The sequence below is a fragment of the Melospiza georgiana genome, chromosome 1 (genome assembly GCF_028018845.1).
Source record: "Melospiza georgiana isolate bMelGeo1 chromosome 1, bMelGeo1.pri, whole genome shotgun sequence".
In the NCBI taxonomy this organism is placed as follows: Eukaryota; Metazoa; Chordata; class Aves; order Passeriformes; family Passerellidae; genus Melospiza; species Melospiza georgiana.
Genome location: NC_080430.1, coordinates 112,553,246 through 112,571,096, shown reverse-complemented (window position 1 = coordinate 112,571,096; position 17,851 = coordinate 112,553,246). Strand labels below are relative to the sequence as shown.

General features: G+C 40.5%; 1 protein-coding gene across 9 annotated transcripts in view; it reads right to left on the bottom strand.

The window, feature by feature from the left end:
* The window catches only part of DTNA (dystrobrevin alpha), a 223,337-nt gene that overhangs the window by 9,157 nt on the left and 196,329 nt on the right, over positions 1-17,851 (bottom strand). For 8 of the 9 annotated variants that reach the window (XM_058041024.1, XM_058041015.1, XM_058041043.1 and 5 more), the window contains 7 exons: positions 17,090-17,203; positions 13,832-13,928; positions 8,455-8,614; positions 5,594-5,683; positions 4,913-5,081; positions 4,055-4,187; positions 774-818 (listed from right to left, as the gene is read on the bottom strand). In XM_058041024.1, the coding sequence (XP_057897007.1) occupies positions 801-818; positions 4,055-4,187; positions 4,913-5,081; positions 5,594-5,683; positions 8,455-8,614; positions 13,832-13,928; positions 17,090-17,203 (781 nt within the window). In that variant the 3' untranslated portion in view covers positions 774-800. The remainder of the gene's footprint in view (positions 1-773; positions 819-4,054; positions 4,188-4,912; positions 5,082-5,593; positions 5,684-8,454; positions 8,615-13,831; positions 13,929-17,089; positions 17,204-17,851) is intronic. The other variant, XM_058041084.1, reaches the window with a different exon arrangement.

Sequence of the window (17,851 nt, the reverse complement as noted above, 5' to 3'; positions counted from 1 at the left end):
ATTGATTCCCAGGCCTAGAGAGGAATTGTTTTGTCTTACCAAAATGGGAAGACAGTAGCTCCATATGGAGTTTAGAGTTACACACTAAAGAACTGCAGGATTACAAATATATGAAAAATATAAAAACTAAAATCCTAAGGCATCAATGGGACAGCAGGGAATTTACAGATCTTGCCATGTTTCTGAACTGTCAGCTTCTATCCAGTAGCTGAGTGCCTTCCACTTTTTGGGGCTTTTTAAACTTCCACAAGACATCTGAGGACACCTCTGTGGTTAAGCAGCTGGTGGATTGCTTTCTTTAATGTTTGTGTAAGTCTTCTTTCACACACTAGAGTAGATGTTCTGATCTCATAAGAAATTATTTATTTCAGTTATCCTAGGAAGACTAAAGCATTGAATGGAATTAAACTCAGGTCTCTTGAAATGTAATCTCATTCCTTATCTCCTGGACAAGGCTTCTCTGTACTGGTTAATATATTTGTCATCATCCCCAGAGATGAAAAGCTCACATTCTCACTCTGATGGTCAACAAAGGAAAAACATAAAAAGGGTTAACAGGAATCCTTGACAGCTTAACAGGAATCCTTGGGACTAGGACTACAGATCCATAAATTAGAAGTGATTCAGAGAGATTCCAAGGTACCCCAACACAGGTTAAAGGGAGAAAGAACAGCATTGTCACATACATTCAGGCGCCACAAGATACATTGCAACTGAAATGTTTATTATGGGGATTAATTCCAAACTTTCTTCTAAATTATAATAATACTTACTTGAGAGGAGAGAGAAGAATATTGCACTCAACTTTGCAAACTGACCTGTAGATAACAAAGGACAGAAAACAGGAAGATGACAAATTAAGCCCGTGAGCAGCCAGGCAGTGTATTATTCTGAAAAAAGCCATGCACAAGCCTAGAAATAAAGGGAGCAATTAGGGACCCAGAAAATAAACCCAGTGAAAACTGTCTTACACAACATATCAGCAAAAGACTGTACCAAGAACAAAAGTGGAAACAGATGTGGGAGGATACACGCTGTTAGCATTTACACTTGTGCATTAAATGTGTTTGGGTTTTTTTCTGATACAGATACTTGTTATTTACAACATGCTTAAAAAAAAAGAGAAAAAGAAGCCTCCTCTAAGGTTTCATGTCCCTGATTTCCCTGTGTATCTTGGCTTTTTTATACTAATTTAGAGTTCAGCACAAAAATCTTTCTTGGACACAAGGTGACACAAAATAACAAGAGTGGGTTTGGGCCAACCATCTTTCATGCTACACTACATCTACATGTTTTTCTAGATGTGCTGATTTTACACAAAGTGAGACATTTAATAACATAAAAATGGTTACCAGATTGTTACTGAGGTGACCATTCTGCACCTTTAGTAGGAGTTCCTCCTTGCAGATTTTTTCAGCTGACAATTGCATTACGATAGCTACAGCTTCTGGCTTTCTTTGGCAATCCAGATGAATGCAGTGTATATGTGAGTACAAACAGTAAAACAGCTTGTAATAAATTCCAATGGTTTGATGCAAAGGAGAATAGTTGACCTGGCCTCTGTTCAACAGGATACCCTAAACAGAAATTTTCCAATTTTCCTTTGCTTTTCCAAGTAGTAAGCTGTGGCTTTTTTAGGATACTCAGTGATATTAGCAGAAAAAGGGATAGAAGAGTGAAATACCACAAATAAACAGTAAATTGCAGAGAACAACCAATGCTAAAGCACATACTCAGGGTCAATATATGACACACTCCAACCAGCTCCTAATCTTAGTAGTTCCTATTAACTTAATACCTTTTCTTCCTTCCTTTAAACATATTCCCTATTTTAAATGGCATCACCCATACTGGGAAGGACTTCTCATGCATTGCCATTACATGCTTTGGGGCTGTGGTATCAACTAAAAATAGATTCTACTTACAAGTCACTACTGTCAAATCACTGCCTGATAGGAGCTGACAATCTCACAGACAGTAAAGTACATCATAAAACTTCTTCTGAAAAAATGCTGTTGAGCAGAACTTGCCTAGAATGAGGACTTTCTGTTCCCTCAGTGAATATATTTTTGACAAAAAAAAAGCTTTTCCTTTTTTTTGGCCAGGGGAGGGTGTGTGTGTGCTGGGTTTTTTGTCTATTTTTGTCCCTTGGTGGAAACAAATAATGTAAACCAATGGGGAATAAGCTTCACTTGTGTGTAGTCTTGGCTCACCTAAATTCAGGAATTTTATTCTGATGTTAACAGGGAGAAGATTTCCTCCCTTTCTCCTGGGAATGTTGTTGGAAAACAACAGAAAAACTATTCTGACTGAAGCAAGAGTAACACCCAGTGCCATCAAGTGACATGCATAACTTCTCCTACCCTTATTTGCAGTGCACATACATCCTGAATTTTATGCATGTACAAAATCCCATTGTAACTCATGAAACTCAATTAATACTATTGCCATATATTGCACTTCCATACTGTAATCAAAATATAGTCAAACTAGTCTGTTGTTCTTTCTAAAGAACATGGAATTTTTACCAGCAAGAATAACATTTATTATTTGATGCCTGACAGCTGTGACTATCTAGGCACCCCTTCTCTAAACTGACACCTACGTTTCATTACATCAGCAGAAGCTGTTCATCCTGTTCAGAAGCTATAAGGCTGTGATTTTTAACCATTCCTATCTTGGATAAAAAGTTCTGACAATTCCCCATAGTCACCTGCTGTTGCCTTAGTAAATGATCTAAAACAATCCTGCTCCTTTTGTCATGTCCTTAAAGACCTCTGCAATGAAATTACTTTTGGCAGCCTACCATGGGAATGTAGCAGGTCTCAACAACAATAACAAAAAGATGTTCACATCAACCTCAAAGTTACCTCAAATTTTGACAAGACTCAATGAACTTTGCAATACTAACATATCCTAGCAGCTTTACAAAGAAGACCAAAAGAGCAGCCAATCTTCATTACAAAGCAAGCCTGTCAGATAAGGATTGTCTTTGAAGTGACCAGCACTGAACAGTAGAGGAAAATTACCAGAAAAGAAGGATAGATTTTATTAGCTCCTAGAAATCAGCAGTATAAAGAATTGCTACCCATAAAGTGATTTTGAACCTCATTTGCAGACATCTGGCCTTTCAGAATACGTCTAATTTGGTTTTTGTACCCCATTTAATATGTTCTTTAGGGGTGACATCCAAATTTGAGCCAACTGCCATGTGGAAACAAAGTTATTTTTGCTTGCTTCAGCTCTGCTCTCAAATAACCGAACTAGGTTTTCCCTCCTACTGACACTACTTCTAACTTTATAAGAAGTAATGTACTTTAAATTCATATATTCCAAGTCAGAACAATGGAAAACACGACAATAATCTGCAACACCAGGTAGAAGTGGAGACCATAATGTGAATATGGGCATCTACAGAATTCCACCTCCCCCTGGCATATTTGCTTTGCTTAGACTCTTAAACAAATGCCCTTTGAGAGCTTCCTCAGGGAGGTGTTTAATAACAAATCCCCAGGCTTCTCTGCACAAGATGCTTGTTGAATACTTGGTTCTCTGGGATACAATTTGTTCCAGACCCTTTTCTGTACCTCCAGATTCTGACAATGACAGTAACACAGACTGCACCTGAGCTTCAGTTCACACTGGAGAAACCCTTATGAATGTTTCTTCTTTTGGAGAAAAAAAAAAAGACAGAGTAAATAGCAGGACACCTTGACACCACCATCCAGCACCTATGGTAGTGGGGAATAAGCTCTAAGTGACTTGGTGGGCATGGGCAGAGAACAAGCTCAGAGGAGTTCTGTCCCACCTGGCTCCCTGGTACCCTTATGGATCACTGCTGCTTCAGGCAATGTGGTCTTCTTGGATATGCACATGGGCTGGATGCATGTGTGTCTGTGTAAGGCTGACAGCAGCTTTTGGAATGTGACTGCTCTGGTAACCCAGAAGAGATCACGCCCCAGAGCCCAGGCCTGGTTAGATGGCCCTGGACACTTGAGGGCCATCATCCTTTCTCACTGAGGGAAAACAGGGGCAGTTGGTGTCCTTCTCCCACCTGGTACGCCTCATCCTGCAGCTTCTGCTTCAGGTACTCCTCCATTTTCAGTTCATTCTCCAGCTGGCGGACAGAGTCATTCTCATAATTTTCATCATCTGCTCTGACATAGGGGTCTCCATCTTCTGTAACCCTAAAAACAATTATTAATAAATAGCCTCCTGAGATGAATGACATTCAGAGTCAATAAAACTTCCCTTTATTGTAATCTATAAGGACTGTGGGATACTTTTAGTCCAACCACATGCTCCACTAGTTAGTATTTTCCTGGCAGTGGAGAACACTTCTGTTATTTCCCTCTCTCACGAAGTACACCAAAGGGCATATTCTGCTGAAGGCATTCCCCTAAGGAAATGAGTAACAAAAGTTCCCAACAACTTCATACAAAGAGGCTGAACTAAAAATAACTAGAAAGATGCCTATTGTCTTTAAACGGAAGGATCAGATTGTAAAAATCAGTCTGTTTGTTCATCAATTGAGTAGGTCAATGAAAAGCATTTTGTCTTTTCCATTTACACATTTCTCCTTTTCCAGTGAGCCCCAACAGGTCCCTCAGTCTGGATAAACATAGGACTGCAGGGCATGTTTGGGAAAACAGCTGTCCCACAGCCTCCATGCTGCCTGAGTGTTCCAGGCTGGATGTGAGACAGCTCACTCCTGAGGGAGTCCTAAGTTCCAGGCTTTATTGTTTACAGAGCCCACTACTATGTAACCACAAAGCAGTCCTCACTTGGATTTATGCTTTTTTCTTTTTTTTTTAACCCAAATAATTGAGAGGGAGAGGAGCTCCTGTGCGCTGCACACTGCTTTCAGAGGAGGAAGGATGAGATGAGGAGGAGGTGCCGGGCAGGTACCCACATGTCACTGCGGATGGAGCCGGTGGCAGCAGCGCTGTGGATGTATCCCGGCTTGCGGGCGTGGATCTGGGCCAGGAAAGCCTTCTCAGATGTCGGGGATGGAACCAGATCATCAAAATGAGTCCGGCCAAACTCCGAATCCACGTTGCTCTCTGTCTCGCTGCCCACTTCTGGAAAGCAAAAAGTCCCATTTAACTCCCACAAAAGTACACTTGCCTATTTCTTTAAGCATTTCTTTGCCTTCCCAACCAGGAACACCATCTCCTTGTAGTGATTAAAAGCATATTATTCCACTTCAATTAGCAAAATTTACAGTTTTCTTCGTGTGGTGGGACCAAATACTGAAACTTTTGCTTATCTCAGTTATTAGGTAGGATATTTTAATGGTAATACTACAGACTGCATCTTACAACACACAACTATATGATCTATGCTAAATCTAATTTCTAAAGAGTGAAATCTCACTCCATGTGGAATCACAGTCAAATTTTTCACTGTATCCAGCTGCATCTCTACATCCATGGCTTTGAGAACTGCTGAGTTCCAAAAGCTGTTACTTAGGGATTTTTTTTAACAAAAGCATAAAAAGTTTTGAAGATATGTATCTTCCTACCTCCCACTTTTTTCATACAAATGTGAGATGTCACTGTGGCAACTATTCCCCCTCATATGCCTCACTCACCAGAATTTAGTTCTTTTACCAAAGAAGACATGGTGTTGGTGATTGAATCTGCTGCCACCAGCAAATCATTTCTTAAATTTCGTCTCGCACCTGAAGCAAGAGATGGACAAAGCACAAGTTACCATTATTCACATGACATATGTTTTACTGTTGAAAGCAGTTGTGACCCCTCTGAAAGCTGTCACTGTGATAATTCAGGGTATCAAAGTCCTTGTGAAGGGCACGTGCAGAAGATTTCTCTGCAGAATGGGCTCATTTACTTATGCTGTATGCAAAAGCAGAAGCCAATCCTCATGCTTCATTTAACCACAATGCCAGATATGTGGAGATTATTCATTGCCATCAAGCTTGCATTTGTGTGGTGACACCAGCAGACCAGGCCTGGAAGATTAAATCCAGCGTGAACTCATTTACAGTGCCTGTGGGGGAGGAGGGAAGAAATGAAGTGTTTTCTCCAAGTTCCCACAGCTCAGTTTAATGACACCATTATTGCCAGATATTTGCCAGATAATTATGGCAAATGTTGAAGAAACACACTTGACCTCATCTTTCATGAAGACTATATGGATTTCTCTCCTCTGCTCCCTCTCAGCCTCTCCTGCAGCTCAAGGACTTTCTTGTATATTCTATAATTTACTGCCTCTCTCTCTCCCTCTCCCCTGCCCCCCTTGTTTTTTTTTTTTAATAAAGGAAGCACTACTGCTTCTCTAAACAGCCTCAGGCTGCTTTTAAACTCTTTCTAATAATGCATCCAGAAGTGTTTCCCTGCTGAACCTGGCAATATTCCCTTAACCATCAATCATGAGAGATTCTTGGGAGCTGCATGGAATACTCCTTCTTTAGGAGGGGTCTGTGGGTAACATGTGCTTAACTCCGTCAAATCCCAAACACAGATACTATTGTTGAATAGCTGAATAATCAATATATTCCACAGAATCACTAGTCTTCCAAATGCAATTATTCACAGGAATTGGCTACTGTAGATTTTTTAATACTTACTGAATGCAAACCAATACATTTTAAAAAGTTTCTCAAATCCTGAAGAGGTTTTTTTTAATGCATCCATTAGTAAATAGTTACTGGAATGTAAATTATAGTAGTTAAACTCTCTCTTACACACACAGACAGCCACTCCCTCTCTAAAGTCTTCCCAAATTTATACCTCTGAACTATTGCAAATGCTGTGAAAGAGAAATGGAAAAAATGAAGAGAAAACGTTCTTTAACCATGGCTTGTCTGCATTATGTGTGCAGATCTCTGTTGGTGCAGCAGAGAATGGAGCCATAAAACCTCAGTCCAACCCCCTCACAAAGTCATATGTCAAGATGTGACAGAATGCTGGCTTCAAGTTCTTTGGCTTTGACCTTCCCATCTAGAGCTTGCAGTAAATAATGACACAAACCTAGGTATTTATCAAAGGCAGCAGTTTTAAAATGTGATCACATAACTTCTTATATTGCTTTTGATCTTGAACAGAACATGTTTTTACACTTAAAATGCATTTGCCTGAGGCAGACTTAGCATTGTTTATGGATATTTTATTATTTATATATTATAAATAAGATTATTTATCTTACTCTTAACTCTAGAAGAAGCTGTCCCATAACAGCATAGGAGCTAGGGCTCCATATTTTTGCCTGTCTTGATTTTTCTCATAGCAGAAAAAAAGGAAAACATATTGCCTGTTTTTCTTTTGCCACAGAAAATGAGATTAGCAGCAACCTGTTATGTTGAGACCAGGACTTATGCCTATGTTCAATACCTGAATTGACCAGTGCTATAGGACAAAGTTCTTGATTGCATTACAGAGTCAACCGTGTCAAAAAACACACACAAAGACACAATTCACAGGAAAATCAAGGGGAAGGGTGCCTGAGAGGGCTGAACTGGGTTCCTGGGAAGAAGCATGCCTCCACTGTGGCAGAGGAACTTCTGAGCTTACATTTAAAATTATGTTAAATTTGTGCTGGGTAAAGAGGGGAAAAAACTTATTTGGATCATAGAAATGCAAATATGCAAATATTTTAGAGAGAGCAGATTAAAAAATTAGGAGTATTTGTTCATTTAGATAACAGACTACTCACTTTCCGTTATTCAACATAATAATTTAATTTATGGCCTTAGAAATTCAAAACAGTTTAAAATTTGTTCTTACTTGAAAAAAAAGTGGGAAGGTGATGACAGTTTTCTGGAAATGCAAAGAAAGGGTTCACCTAGACTTTTAGACTTGATCCCTGTCTAGTCTAACTGGGCCCTTCTCAGGCCCAAAGCAGAAAGACAAGGGACAACAGTCACAAATTGCTTCAAGGGATGTTCCACCCAGATAGAAGGACAAGGAATTTACACAATAAGGATGGTGAAACACTGCAACAGAGAAAATGAGTGACAGGAGCCATCCAGAACTCAGCTGGTAAATGTCCTGAATGGTTTGATCTCACTTTGAAGCCCTCTTTCTTGGGCCAGAAGGACACAGTGACTCACAAAAGCCCTTTCCACCTCAACTAATTCTATGATTTTATCATTTTCTTCCAGCAAAGTCTTTTTTTAAAACAGACTTACAATGCCTGCTGAGGTCAATAGCAATTTTTCTGGTTATCAGAGCAGTGATAAGGAATCAAAATTCCTTCTTACCCCGAGCTCAATTAATTGCCATCATTGTCCAGTTTCTGCCTACCTGCTTGCTTTGATGGCTGACAACGTTGATTTTCAATAGCAAAAAGCAGTCATCACAGACATTTTTTGTTCTGCTTTGTTTCATTGCATGCAACTCAAAAGCTCAAATACATTCAGTCAGTAAAACCACAAGAAATAATGATTCTTCAGTCTCCAGGTGCCTCGGACAAGCTGTTAACGAGACTTACTTTGTGCAAAGGCTTCCTGCACATCTCCTCCCACCCCGGTCAGAGAGTCCTGAGGCGCGTGGGTCGGGGTGGAGCAGGCAGAGGCAGACCTGATGGGCATGGGGATGGGCCGGCTGATGGTGTGGCTGGGCGAGGAGCGCGGGGAGCCCGCCCCCTGCGTCTGCAAAACAATCCGGGTGTTAGTCAGGGGCTTGGCAAGGGCCTGCCTGCTCTCCTGGCCCCCCATCCCTCAGCGTAAAGGCATCGTGCTGCTGGTACATCAGCTGGGGAATGTTAATTTTGCTAGAAGAAATAAACCGAAGTCAGTTGTTAGTTGACAGCGAGGCTTCTGTGTAGAGAAAGAGTAAGTAGGAAAATATGAGTCAAGGTCTGACTTCCTCCAAGCATGGGAAAATGTCAGGCAGCTAAATTAAAAAAAAATCCAAGTTAATAAAGACCACACTGCAGAGCTCTCTGCCCTCTCCCCTCTCACTCCCCCAGTTCACATGCATGTCTGCTAAGCTGTAACCCATTCTGGCTGGGAGAAGGGAAAGCTGCTGGCACCAGCCTGGCTTTCAGCCTGGCCAAGGGACTGGAGCAGCCCCTTTCAGCACAGCCCTGCCCTCCATCCCCCTGCAGGACAAGCTCATGGTACGTGCAACCTCCCAGTCACATAAAGTCTGACACTCTCAGTAAATAACACACAGTTCTGCTTTTTATTTGGAGCTAGAGAACTATTTAAGCCACTATTAAATTATCTGCTCCACATACTCAGACACTCCCAAAACACTGTGGGGATAGGGCAATATAAATGCCTGCCATGGGTTCAAGCTGCTGGAAGTGAAAATGTTTTAACACCGGTCATATAAATGTCATGCTGTTAGCACCTCACAGTTAGGATCACTTAGCTGAAATTCAAGCAGACTTTAAAAAAATTGCAGTTTTTACTAATGCAGCTAGGTGAATGATACCAAGAGACACAGCACTCTTCTCACCCTCTGTTTCAAAGTCTTGGGAATGTGTATCCATGTAAGAAAAAACTAATACTGGAACCCACACCTAACTGCACATAGCTTTTGAAACCCAGTGTTTAGCACATGCCAAGGATGGAGGTGGCTTGAGTGCTTTTAAAGGTGAACTGCAAGACAAGCTCCTGGTTATTTTCAGTCAAAAGTGACTGGAGAGTTGGTGTTTCTCTTATCTTGGCCTTATTTTAAAAATACAGGAGGATTTCTTAACTCTTCCCATGGCATTTACTTTGACTCTGGCATTGACTGCCACTGCAGCTCTGATTATGTTTGGCAAATATGCTCTAAGAAAGACAAGAACAGGCCATTGCAGGTTGAGTGCAGCATTGTCCTTAAAACTTTTATAAATTCCTCACCTGGACCATGAATAATGTATCAGAATACTAAGCTATTTGTTCTTTTATCCTATCACCCCTTCCTAATAGACATTATCACCTGAAAGCCATCAAGGGTACATTAGTTTTATGAGAAATAAGCACATTACTGATGGAGGAATGGAAGATTTAATACTTATAATTTCTTTAATTATTGGTTTTGGAACATTTACATGATGGATGGAAAAGGCAAATTGAATGTATAAAGGCCAGATACTCTCCTGTTTCTAGAATCATCTATACCAGCAGAAATGGAGATATTTAGTCCTCCAGAAGAAGGGCTCAGAGCAACTTGGAGATGCTCCAAGGTCCTTGTTAGCCATAACCCCTGCACATCAGGCAGGGCACCCAGGATCTACAGCTTTCTTCTTTCATGCCCTGACAGAGCACATTTCATCCTCACTGAAACACATCTGCAGAAGAATTTTTGGTTCTCAGCTCTCTGAAAGACAAGTGCCATTTTTCCTTTGCCTTTTTCCTTAGCTCCCTTTTGCCTTTGATCTCTGTTCTGGGAACACCAACAACAGTGGGAACTTTCAGAGAAAGATGAGGAAAAAAATGGACAAAATTTGCTTCCTGCCATCAAGTCGTATTCAGGAATGAACTTCAGAATAGGCATTTTATTTACTAAAAATAACAGATGCCTGCCTGTACCTCTGGGCTGGAATTTTCCTTAAGAGCTGTGGAAACTGCTGCATACCCAGTGCTTACCCTCTGCCTGCTCTGCAGCTACGACTGAAACCTTGTGTTTATGATAAACACAAAATGTTTGGGAAACACAGGAAGATGAAGCATTCAGAGTTCCTTGTCCAGGAAAAAAATCTCACTTTTTATACTATTTGGGCAGTATGAGATGGAACTGATGAACGGCAAGTTAAAATAGCAGGATACTAGGGAATGCCTGATTTCAGAGAGGTGAACACTCAATCTATTTTACTCATTTAGATCCACCTCAGCCCAGGTTTGTGGCAATGAAGTGGTATTAGGATTGGATTCCTGCTTAGTGGTTATCAGGAGAATTGTGGTTTTCAAAGGCTGGACCTAATGGTCCGAAATCTGCTATGACAGCCAGTTTTAACTTCTTGATAGGGTCAGCAGAGAAGACAAGCCCTGAATTGCTCTCAAACCTTGACAGCTCTACCAGCTAAGGATTAAAGCAGGCTGAAAGAGGAGCTACCACAGCCACTGTGGATATTTGGATGGCTTCAGCTTTTGTGTAGTTGGTTGCAGCTATCAGTGTTTTCCTGCCTCCCAGGAAAATTTTCAGGTATTTTATTTAATTCACCATCCCTAGTCAAATTGCTACAGCTTTTAAGTTAACTCTTGCTAGACAGGAAAATTTCCCCACTATCGAGTGTCACGCATGCTTAGCATAAAATGCTTGAAATGAAAACTGGCTTTACAGGAGTTTTAGCCCATTGCTCCCTCTGCTGGGACTGAGCTGGGATGACATATGGGGAAATCACACAGCCTCATCAAACGACAGGGATGTGAAGAACTCATTATCCTTTCTGAAGGAAGGGCAATGGAGAAATAGATAATTCATAAGCATTAGATGAATTGCCAGGCTGCTCATTCCAATTGAATTCCTCCAGAAATTAATTTAATCCTGTTTCTCTCAACAGATCATGAAATGGCACAGCGTAATGGGGATCATTAAATGGAAATGGTGAGAGTAATTCTTTAGCATCATCACCTGGTATTCAGTGAGGCTATTACTCTTGGAAAAAAAAAAAGCCATAAAAATACCTCATAGCAGCCTGAAAATGTGCTTTCACTTACACTGTCCAGTGAACATTTTACATGATAAGGTAACTCCTGTCACACTGGAAGCTTCTCTTTTGTGAACAGATTTTCAGAAGCAAAAAAGACATCCCTTACATGGAGGTGGTATTTGGGCAGATTTATTTTTTTGAGTGCAAGTCTACAAAAATTAGCCAAATGTTGGTTTTAAAAAGGTAAGCATTACCTACTCTGGATGCTGTATCACAGACAGAACACATCAGACTTGTGACTGCACTTCTGCTGATGAAAGCAGGAGGAAATGCCTTTTGTTAAAATGAAACACTTTTACTGAACTCATAAATCAGACTGCTATCTGAGAAGTGCCTTTTTTTAAAAGCCTAATATATTTCCAAGATCCATTACAATACTGAAAAGCTCAGAAACAATTCAATCTTCTAAAATTTACTATTATTAATGTAAATACTTCCTCTTTTTGATCTAGGTTGCAGGAAACATTTATTTCCCTGAAGACTCATGGGACTGTTAGCATCAAGGCCAACTTTTAAAGATGTGCACACTATGCCCTGACTTTTTGGATAAAATGAGCTTTCAAACTTATTACCCTCGTCTAATTTAAGCTCAGTTATGCTTTTTTTGAAAGTAAAAATTTCTCATTACATTTTCAAAATGTTATCTGTTGAATTCATATTCTAGATTGGTTTCACTACATTTGAGGTATGATTTTTATACCTTACATGTTTTAATTTAGAGGAGTGAGGAAAAGATTCCTTGTAGCCACGACTCACTTTGTAGAGCACATTGTGAAAATTGCTCCAAGACACATGTGGGAAAGAAGTGCAAAATATTAATTTTGGTCAAAAGAACACACACAGACTTCTCAAGCAAAAGAAGGAACACAAATCACAGGAACACAATCACATTTAGGAGTTAGTGAGGCATCCAAGTGCAGTTAACTTGCTACCTGTTTCAATTCTTCTTCCTAAAGAAAAAGAGGATCAGCACATGAGATGAGCCAGCATGTAAGTGAAGAACAAAAACCAAAGCTAAATTTGGAGCACGGGGTTAAAGGTGCAATCAAGATAGTTGAAGATATGAGACCAGGTTATGTCCCACCTCTGCACACTTTGAAACACCAGAACAGTGCAAAGTGTGCAGAAAGCTGCTGTCATTTCCTACCCCAAATTTTCTCTGTCCAGCTAGTGACTAACAGCAGGCAGCCTTCACTGCTGGTTGTGGCACTGCAGCATTTCATGGGTAGAACAAAAAGTATCCTGCCTAGTTCCAGCCCCCAAAAATCTGCTGGCTCTTCAGTGGGCCCTGCTGCTGAGGTGCCACCAATTTGTGCATTATGGCTGCAAAGCCTGTGTCTGAGGAGGGGCAAGTGACAAAAGGTGACAAACTCATCCTTTGATGCAAATGGCTCTAAATGGATGCACGTTTCTAAATGGGTTTCAGTGAAATTGCTTTTGCTCTTATCTGAGCCATATTTGACCCAAGTTGCACTGAATTTCTATGAACTCATTTGAGCTGCCATAGACAGCAACTAAAGAGTCTCCGGTGATACTCAGGGAGCTTTCTTCCAATGTGAATTTGTGGCATCATCTGTCCTGAAGTACATCAGGTAAAATAAGGCTGCAAATAAAAACACATATTCCATCTCACCCTAGCCTCTGTTTAAAAATGCACATGTTTTTTGATATCTTGGTTCTTAACTGAAATCCTAGTTGAGACATGTTTCATCTCTTCAACAAGGACCTGCTTCTGTGTCCCTGGAAAGGAAACAAGTGTTGTAGGGAAAGCACCTCTGAGCTGAGAGAGGTAGATGTGGCTGTTAAATGACTCATCTGACAAAATCAGCAACTGAATAAATTAAAAAAACTTGAACTTAAGTGCAAAGTTAAAGGCCTAATGACTCTATACTGTCAGCTGCAGTGAATAATAGTGTACAGTACTGAGGTTTTTTCCTTACAGCTAACAGTTAACTTGTTTTATGTGTTGGTTCCTTTTCTTTTTCTTACTCCTTTTAGCAGTAGGTGACAATAATGATGCAGTACTGCTACAGGAAGGACATTATCTGAGCATCATCTGAAACCCCTGAATTAAAAGACCAAGGCAAAACATAAGAAGGGAGGGAAACACAGTCTCACAGTGGGTAGAAACAGTCAGGTTCTGCAGAATTCTGTGGTTTCATATTCTCCCTCTCCTCTCTCACTTTGTGTTTTCCTTGGCAGTAGCAGGTGCAGCTCTTACCTTCAGCAGTTTCATGAGGCCTTCCAGCTGCACCATGAGCTCCCTTCGGCTTTCCTGGAGCGCAGACATCCTCTGTTCCAGCTCATCCTTCCTCTGCCTGAGAAACAAGGACACCTGATCAGGCCTTACCCCTCACAGCAGCAGCTTTTAACTGCATCATTCTGCCAGCCCTACTATGGGGACAGATGTCTACAGACCACAGGAAAGCAAACACACAGTGTGAATTCAGCAGAGGGTTTAGAAATGTGTCTCCATGAAGGCAAGGGAGCTCCCTCTCACTGGGAATCCTCACAGGACTGAATAGTGATTAGGGAAGAGACAGACACTGCCACAGACCCTTCTTCAAAGAACAAATGAGGTTCAAACAAGCTTGTGTTATAGTCCCTTGTGCAAATGCCTGGCAATTTTAGCTTTGGAACTCTCTAGTCAATAACCTCACTAGCTGTCAGGAGAAATTAAAGCCAAGCCCTGAAGGACAGGAAATTACAGCAGGGGCACTGAACACAGTGAGATATGAAAGAAGCTAAGAGAGTTCAGAAATTCAGACAAAAACCCACAGTAATCTGCTTTTGTTTCTATTTTTTTTCCTGAAAACAAGAGGAAGACTATCACATAGTACAGATATAACTGCTTGAAGTTAGCTCTCTGCACTCAGAGTCCAGTGCTGGCTGTGTGACAGTGTGAATACTGAGCCACTCCAAGTGTGACAGTCTCTCTGTGCCCCCATAAATCTGAACAGCTTTGATTCTGCACAGCTCCACTGCACAGGATGGGGGAACAGCACTTGCACATGTTAAACCACTAAATTGTGGGAGGTCTCCACCTAAAAACAAAATAAAATTGTTGCCTCCTGGAAGATATGATATAATGAACATTGTTACTGAAAAATATATGTACATTTTATATTCTACTGTATTGCACATAACATACAAACACTATGTTGTTAGCCTTGTACTACCTACAAATATGACAATTTAATCCTAAATGCAAGAGCACTGGAACCAATGAGACTACAGATACAGACAAGATTGATTCCTACAGGACTGCTCATGTGTGCTATCCCTCACCTTTATAAAAGGATCATATAGTAACACTGCCAGGTTGCATTTACTCTTCTGAAGGATTGATCTATTTCCTGCTACAAAATGCCTGGTTGGCTTTTCTTTTCCAGACAGGTAATGGTTGGAAATGCTATGAACTGTACAAAGGCAGCAGAGTTTATTATTTAACAAAAATAAGGTCCGTGTAATTCAAAGTGGCAGGTCCTAGTACAGAGCTCTACTGGTTTTACATTCATTCCACAGGGAGAGAGGAGCTAAGCAGTGTGCACTGTCCTCTGAGGTTTTTTTCCTGCTGTACTCCAGAGCAAATTCTTGCAAGTAAAGGGTTTTCCTACCTGTCTCCAAGACAGTACTGGTAATGAGAAGGAATGCTGTGTTCAGGACTCATTTCACTGAGTGCCACACTACAGCAGCTTGAGAAAGATGGTGGGACAGGTACCCACAACATGGCTCACAGATTCCAACATTTCCTAATACAACATGAACTAAATTGCTCTACAGCCCTAAGTGCTTCAAGCCTGAAAAATGAGGAGGGTAACAGACATAAATCAGAGCTGCTACCCTGAGTCCTGCTGTTTTACACATAAAAAAAGCCTTGTGCCATCTTAAGTGTCTAGGAATTTGAGGTGGTGTTAAAATTCCCCAGTAAATCCAAAGTCAAGACTTTTGCCTTTCAAATGGTGAACATTTCAGAAGGAATGCAAAGTAGTTCAGACCCAGGGATTAAAAGTTATTTTCTGATTCTCGTACTGCATATTAAATCAGGGAAGGTAGAGGTGAGGAATTCAGTATCAGTGCCCTAGGGACATTGCATATCAAGAAATTAAAATAAGGGTATTATGCTTTAATATGTGGATCAAAATTGAAAAGAGGGAAAAGCTAAGTAGTCAGCCTGCTAACACTGCACAATCATTCCTTTTTTTTTAAAGTATAATGAATTTTATTAGGCAACTATATAGAAAGTTGATTTCCTAAACCTGCTGAAGATGGACCTTCAGTTTGATGGACAAGAGTTACATTATTGGTATATTTTACAGTGTACACATTTTCATGACAGGCATTCTATATGTCTCACACAATGACACTTGCCTGTAGATCTCCAGAAGTAATTACACATTAAAATCCCTCATAGAAATGAAGAAGCTAATTTGTATTTAGATTGGGAAGCCAAAGTAATGATTTGTGAATCAGAAAAATATTTTTGTGCGGAAAACTCCATAATAAAACTATCAAATATTTGTAAAGAAAAAAATTTAGCACAGTTTCTTATTAATTTCCTTTGGATATGCATCAGACCTCTAAAATATTAGTTGTGTGAGGAGCGGCTAAGTGGCAAAAAATGTTCATTAGTCAGGGGGCAGAGCAATCTAGCATTGTTTCACTGAAAAGAAAGTGCTTACACGCTCTTCTCTATTCATAAAGAGCATTTTGAATAGTTCTTATTGGATTCTCTGTCTGGCTCTCACAACATGAACTTCAGGACTTCCAGGGAGCCTATGGATCTGGGCCAATGACAATTGTACTTCTTCAATGTGATATACATGGAAATTAGTAAATTCATGTAGAGTATCGCAACTAAGATGCAGTCACATCCATATTAATGTTTTTAGCTTGGTGGGATGACTGGAGGAAGGATCCTCTAAATCTTCAGCAGCTGCAGATGACATTACTCTTCACCCCCCACATGAAAAGGAGATCATTCTGCAGCCTGGATTGGCACCACGAAGAGAACTGACCTCTCCTGAGAGTTCAACACATGGGGGAAATTTCCAAAGATTAACATCTAATTCTGGCTGTATTTTCATGTAGCTCTTTATTTTCTTTAGCATAAACTAGAAATCTTTGTAAAGGCATTTGTTCTGAACATTTTTTCCCATATAATTAATGGCATTTGGACCAGGCTGGAGGGACCTGTTCCAAATGACCTAAGGCCCTAATTCTGCAAATCCTAATGCATACCCTTAATTTAATGTAGAGGAGTAGCACGTGAGATTTCTCATGCACACAGTTTAAAGCATAAGCTTAATTACTTCTAGGACAACGGGCTGCAACAAAAATTGATAAAAAATACATATTGGCTGACTTACTTAAAAAACCCTCCAAAACCATAAGCCAGGCTTATCTTTTATTTCTTCTCTTGCTGAGAATGAGTGGCTGGCCCCTGCCAAGGCCAGAGGTTTTACTCCTGTGAGCTTACCTCAGGAGCCGGAGCTCTGCAAGGAGAGTGGGATTTTGCTGGGCCTTCTCTGGTGTAGGCTGAGACGCTTGCTCATGCTCAAGTCGCAGCCTCTGAATCTCCTGCAGGATTTCTCTTGGGGAGGAGAATAAGCAGAAGACCATAAGTCATTAATTTTCCACAAAAGCAGCTCCCTGGACATTGCAAGAGGTGAAAAAGCATGACTATATTTAGCTTTAAATCAGTGAAGATGTAAGTAAAATGACTTGTTTGCAGCCAACCAAAGAAGCCTTCAGCAATGGGACATTTTCTGGATATTTTCTGAATAAACTTTTAAGGTTTTGCCATAAAGGGAAATCATTCTTCAAAACTCCCCCAAAAACACAGGTAGACATAAAATAGCTCCATGCTTGACAGAACTGCTCCCTTTTAATTCTTCACCATGAACATTTCCAGCACCTCAGGAACTTAAAAAAAAATGGAAGTAACCTTTCTGGATATTGTGGGGTATCAGAGAAAATATTTAGCCCTTTAAAATACTTTGAATGGAAGCAGAGATGTGACAGCAGTTGACAATCACAGAAAAGCACTTTAACAAGACTTGTTACGACTGGCTTGTGAGCCCTGGAGTGCTGTCAAAAGGCTAATATAAAGCTTCACAGCAGAAGGTTGAAACCTTTGTGAATTTTGTCTCTTCTTCACAATGTGCTGGAAGCAGACGGTCAGGAGGCAGCCTCGAAGTATGAAAGGCAAATCGAGACTGGAGCTGGTGGTGCTCATTAC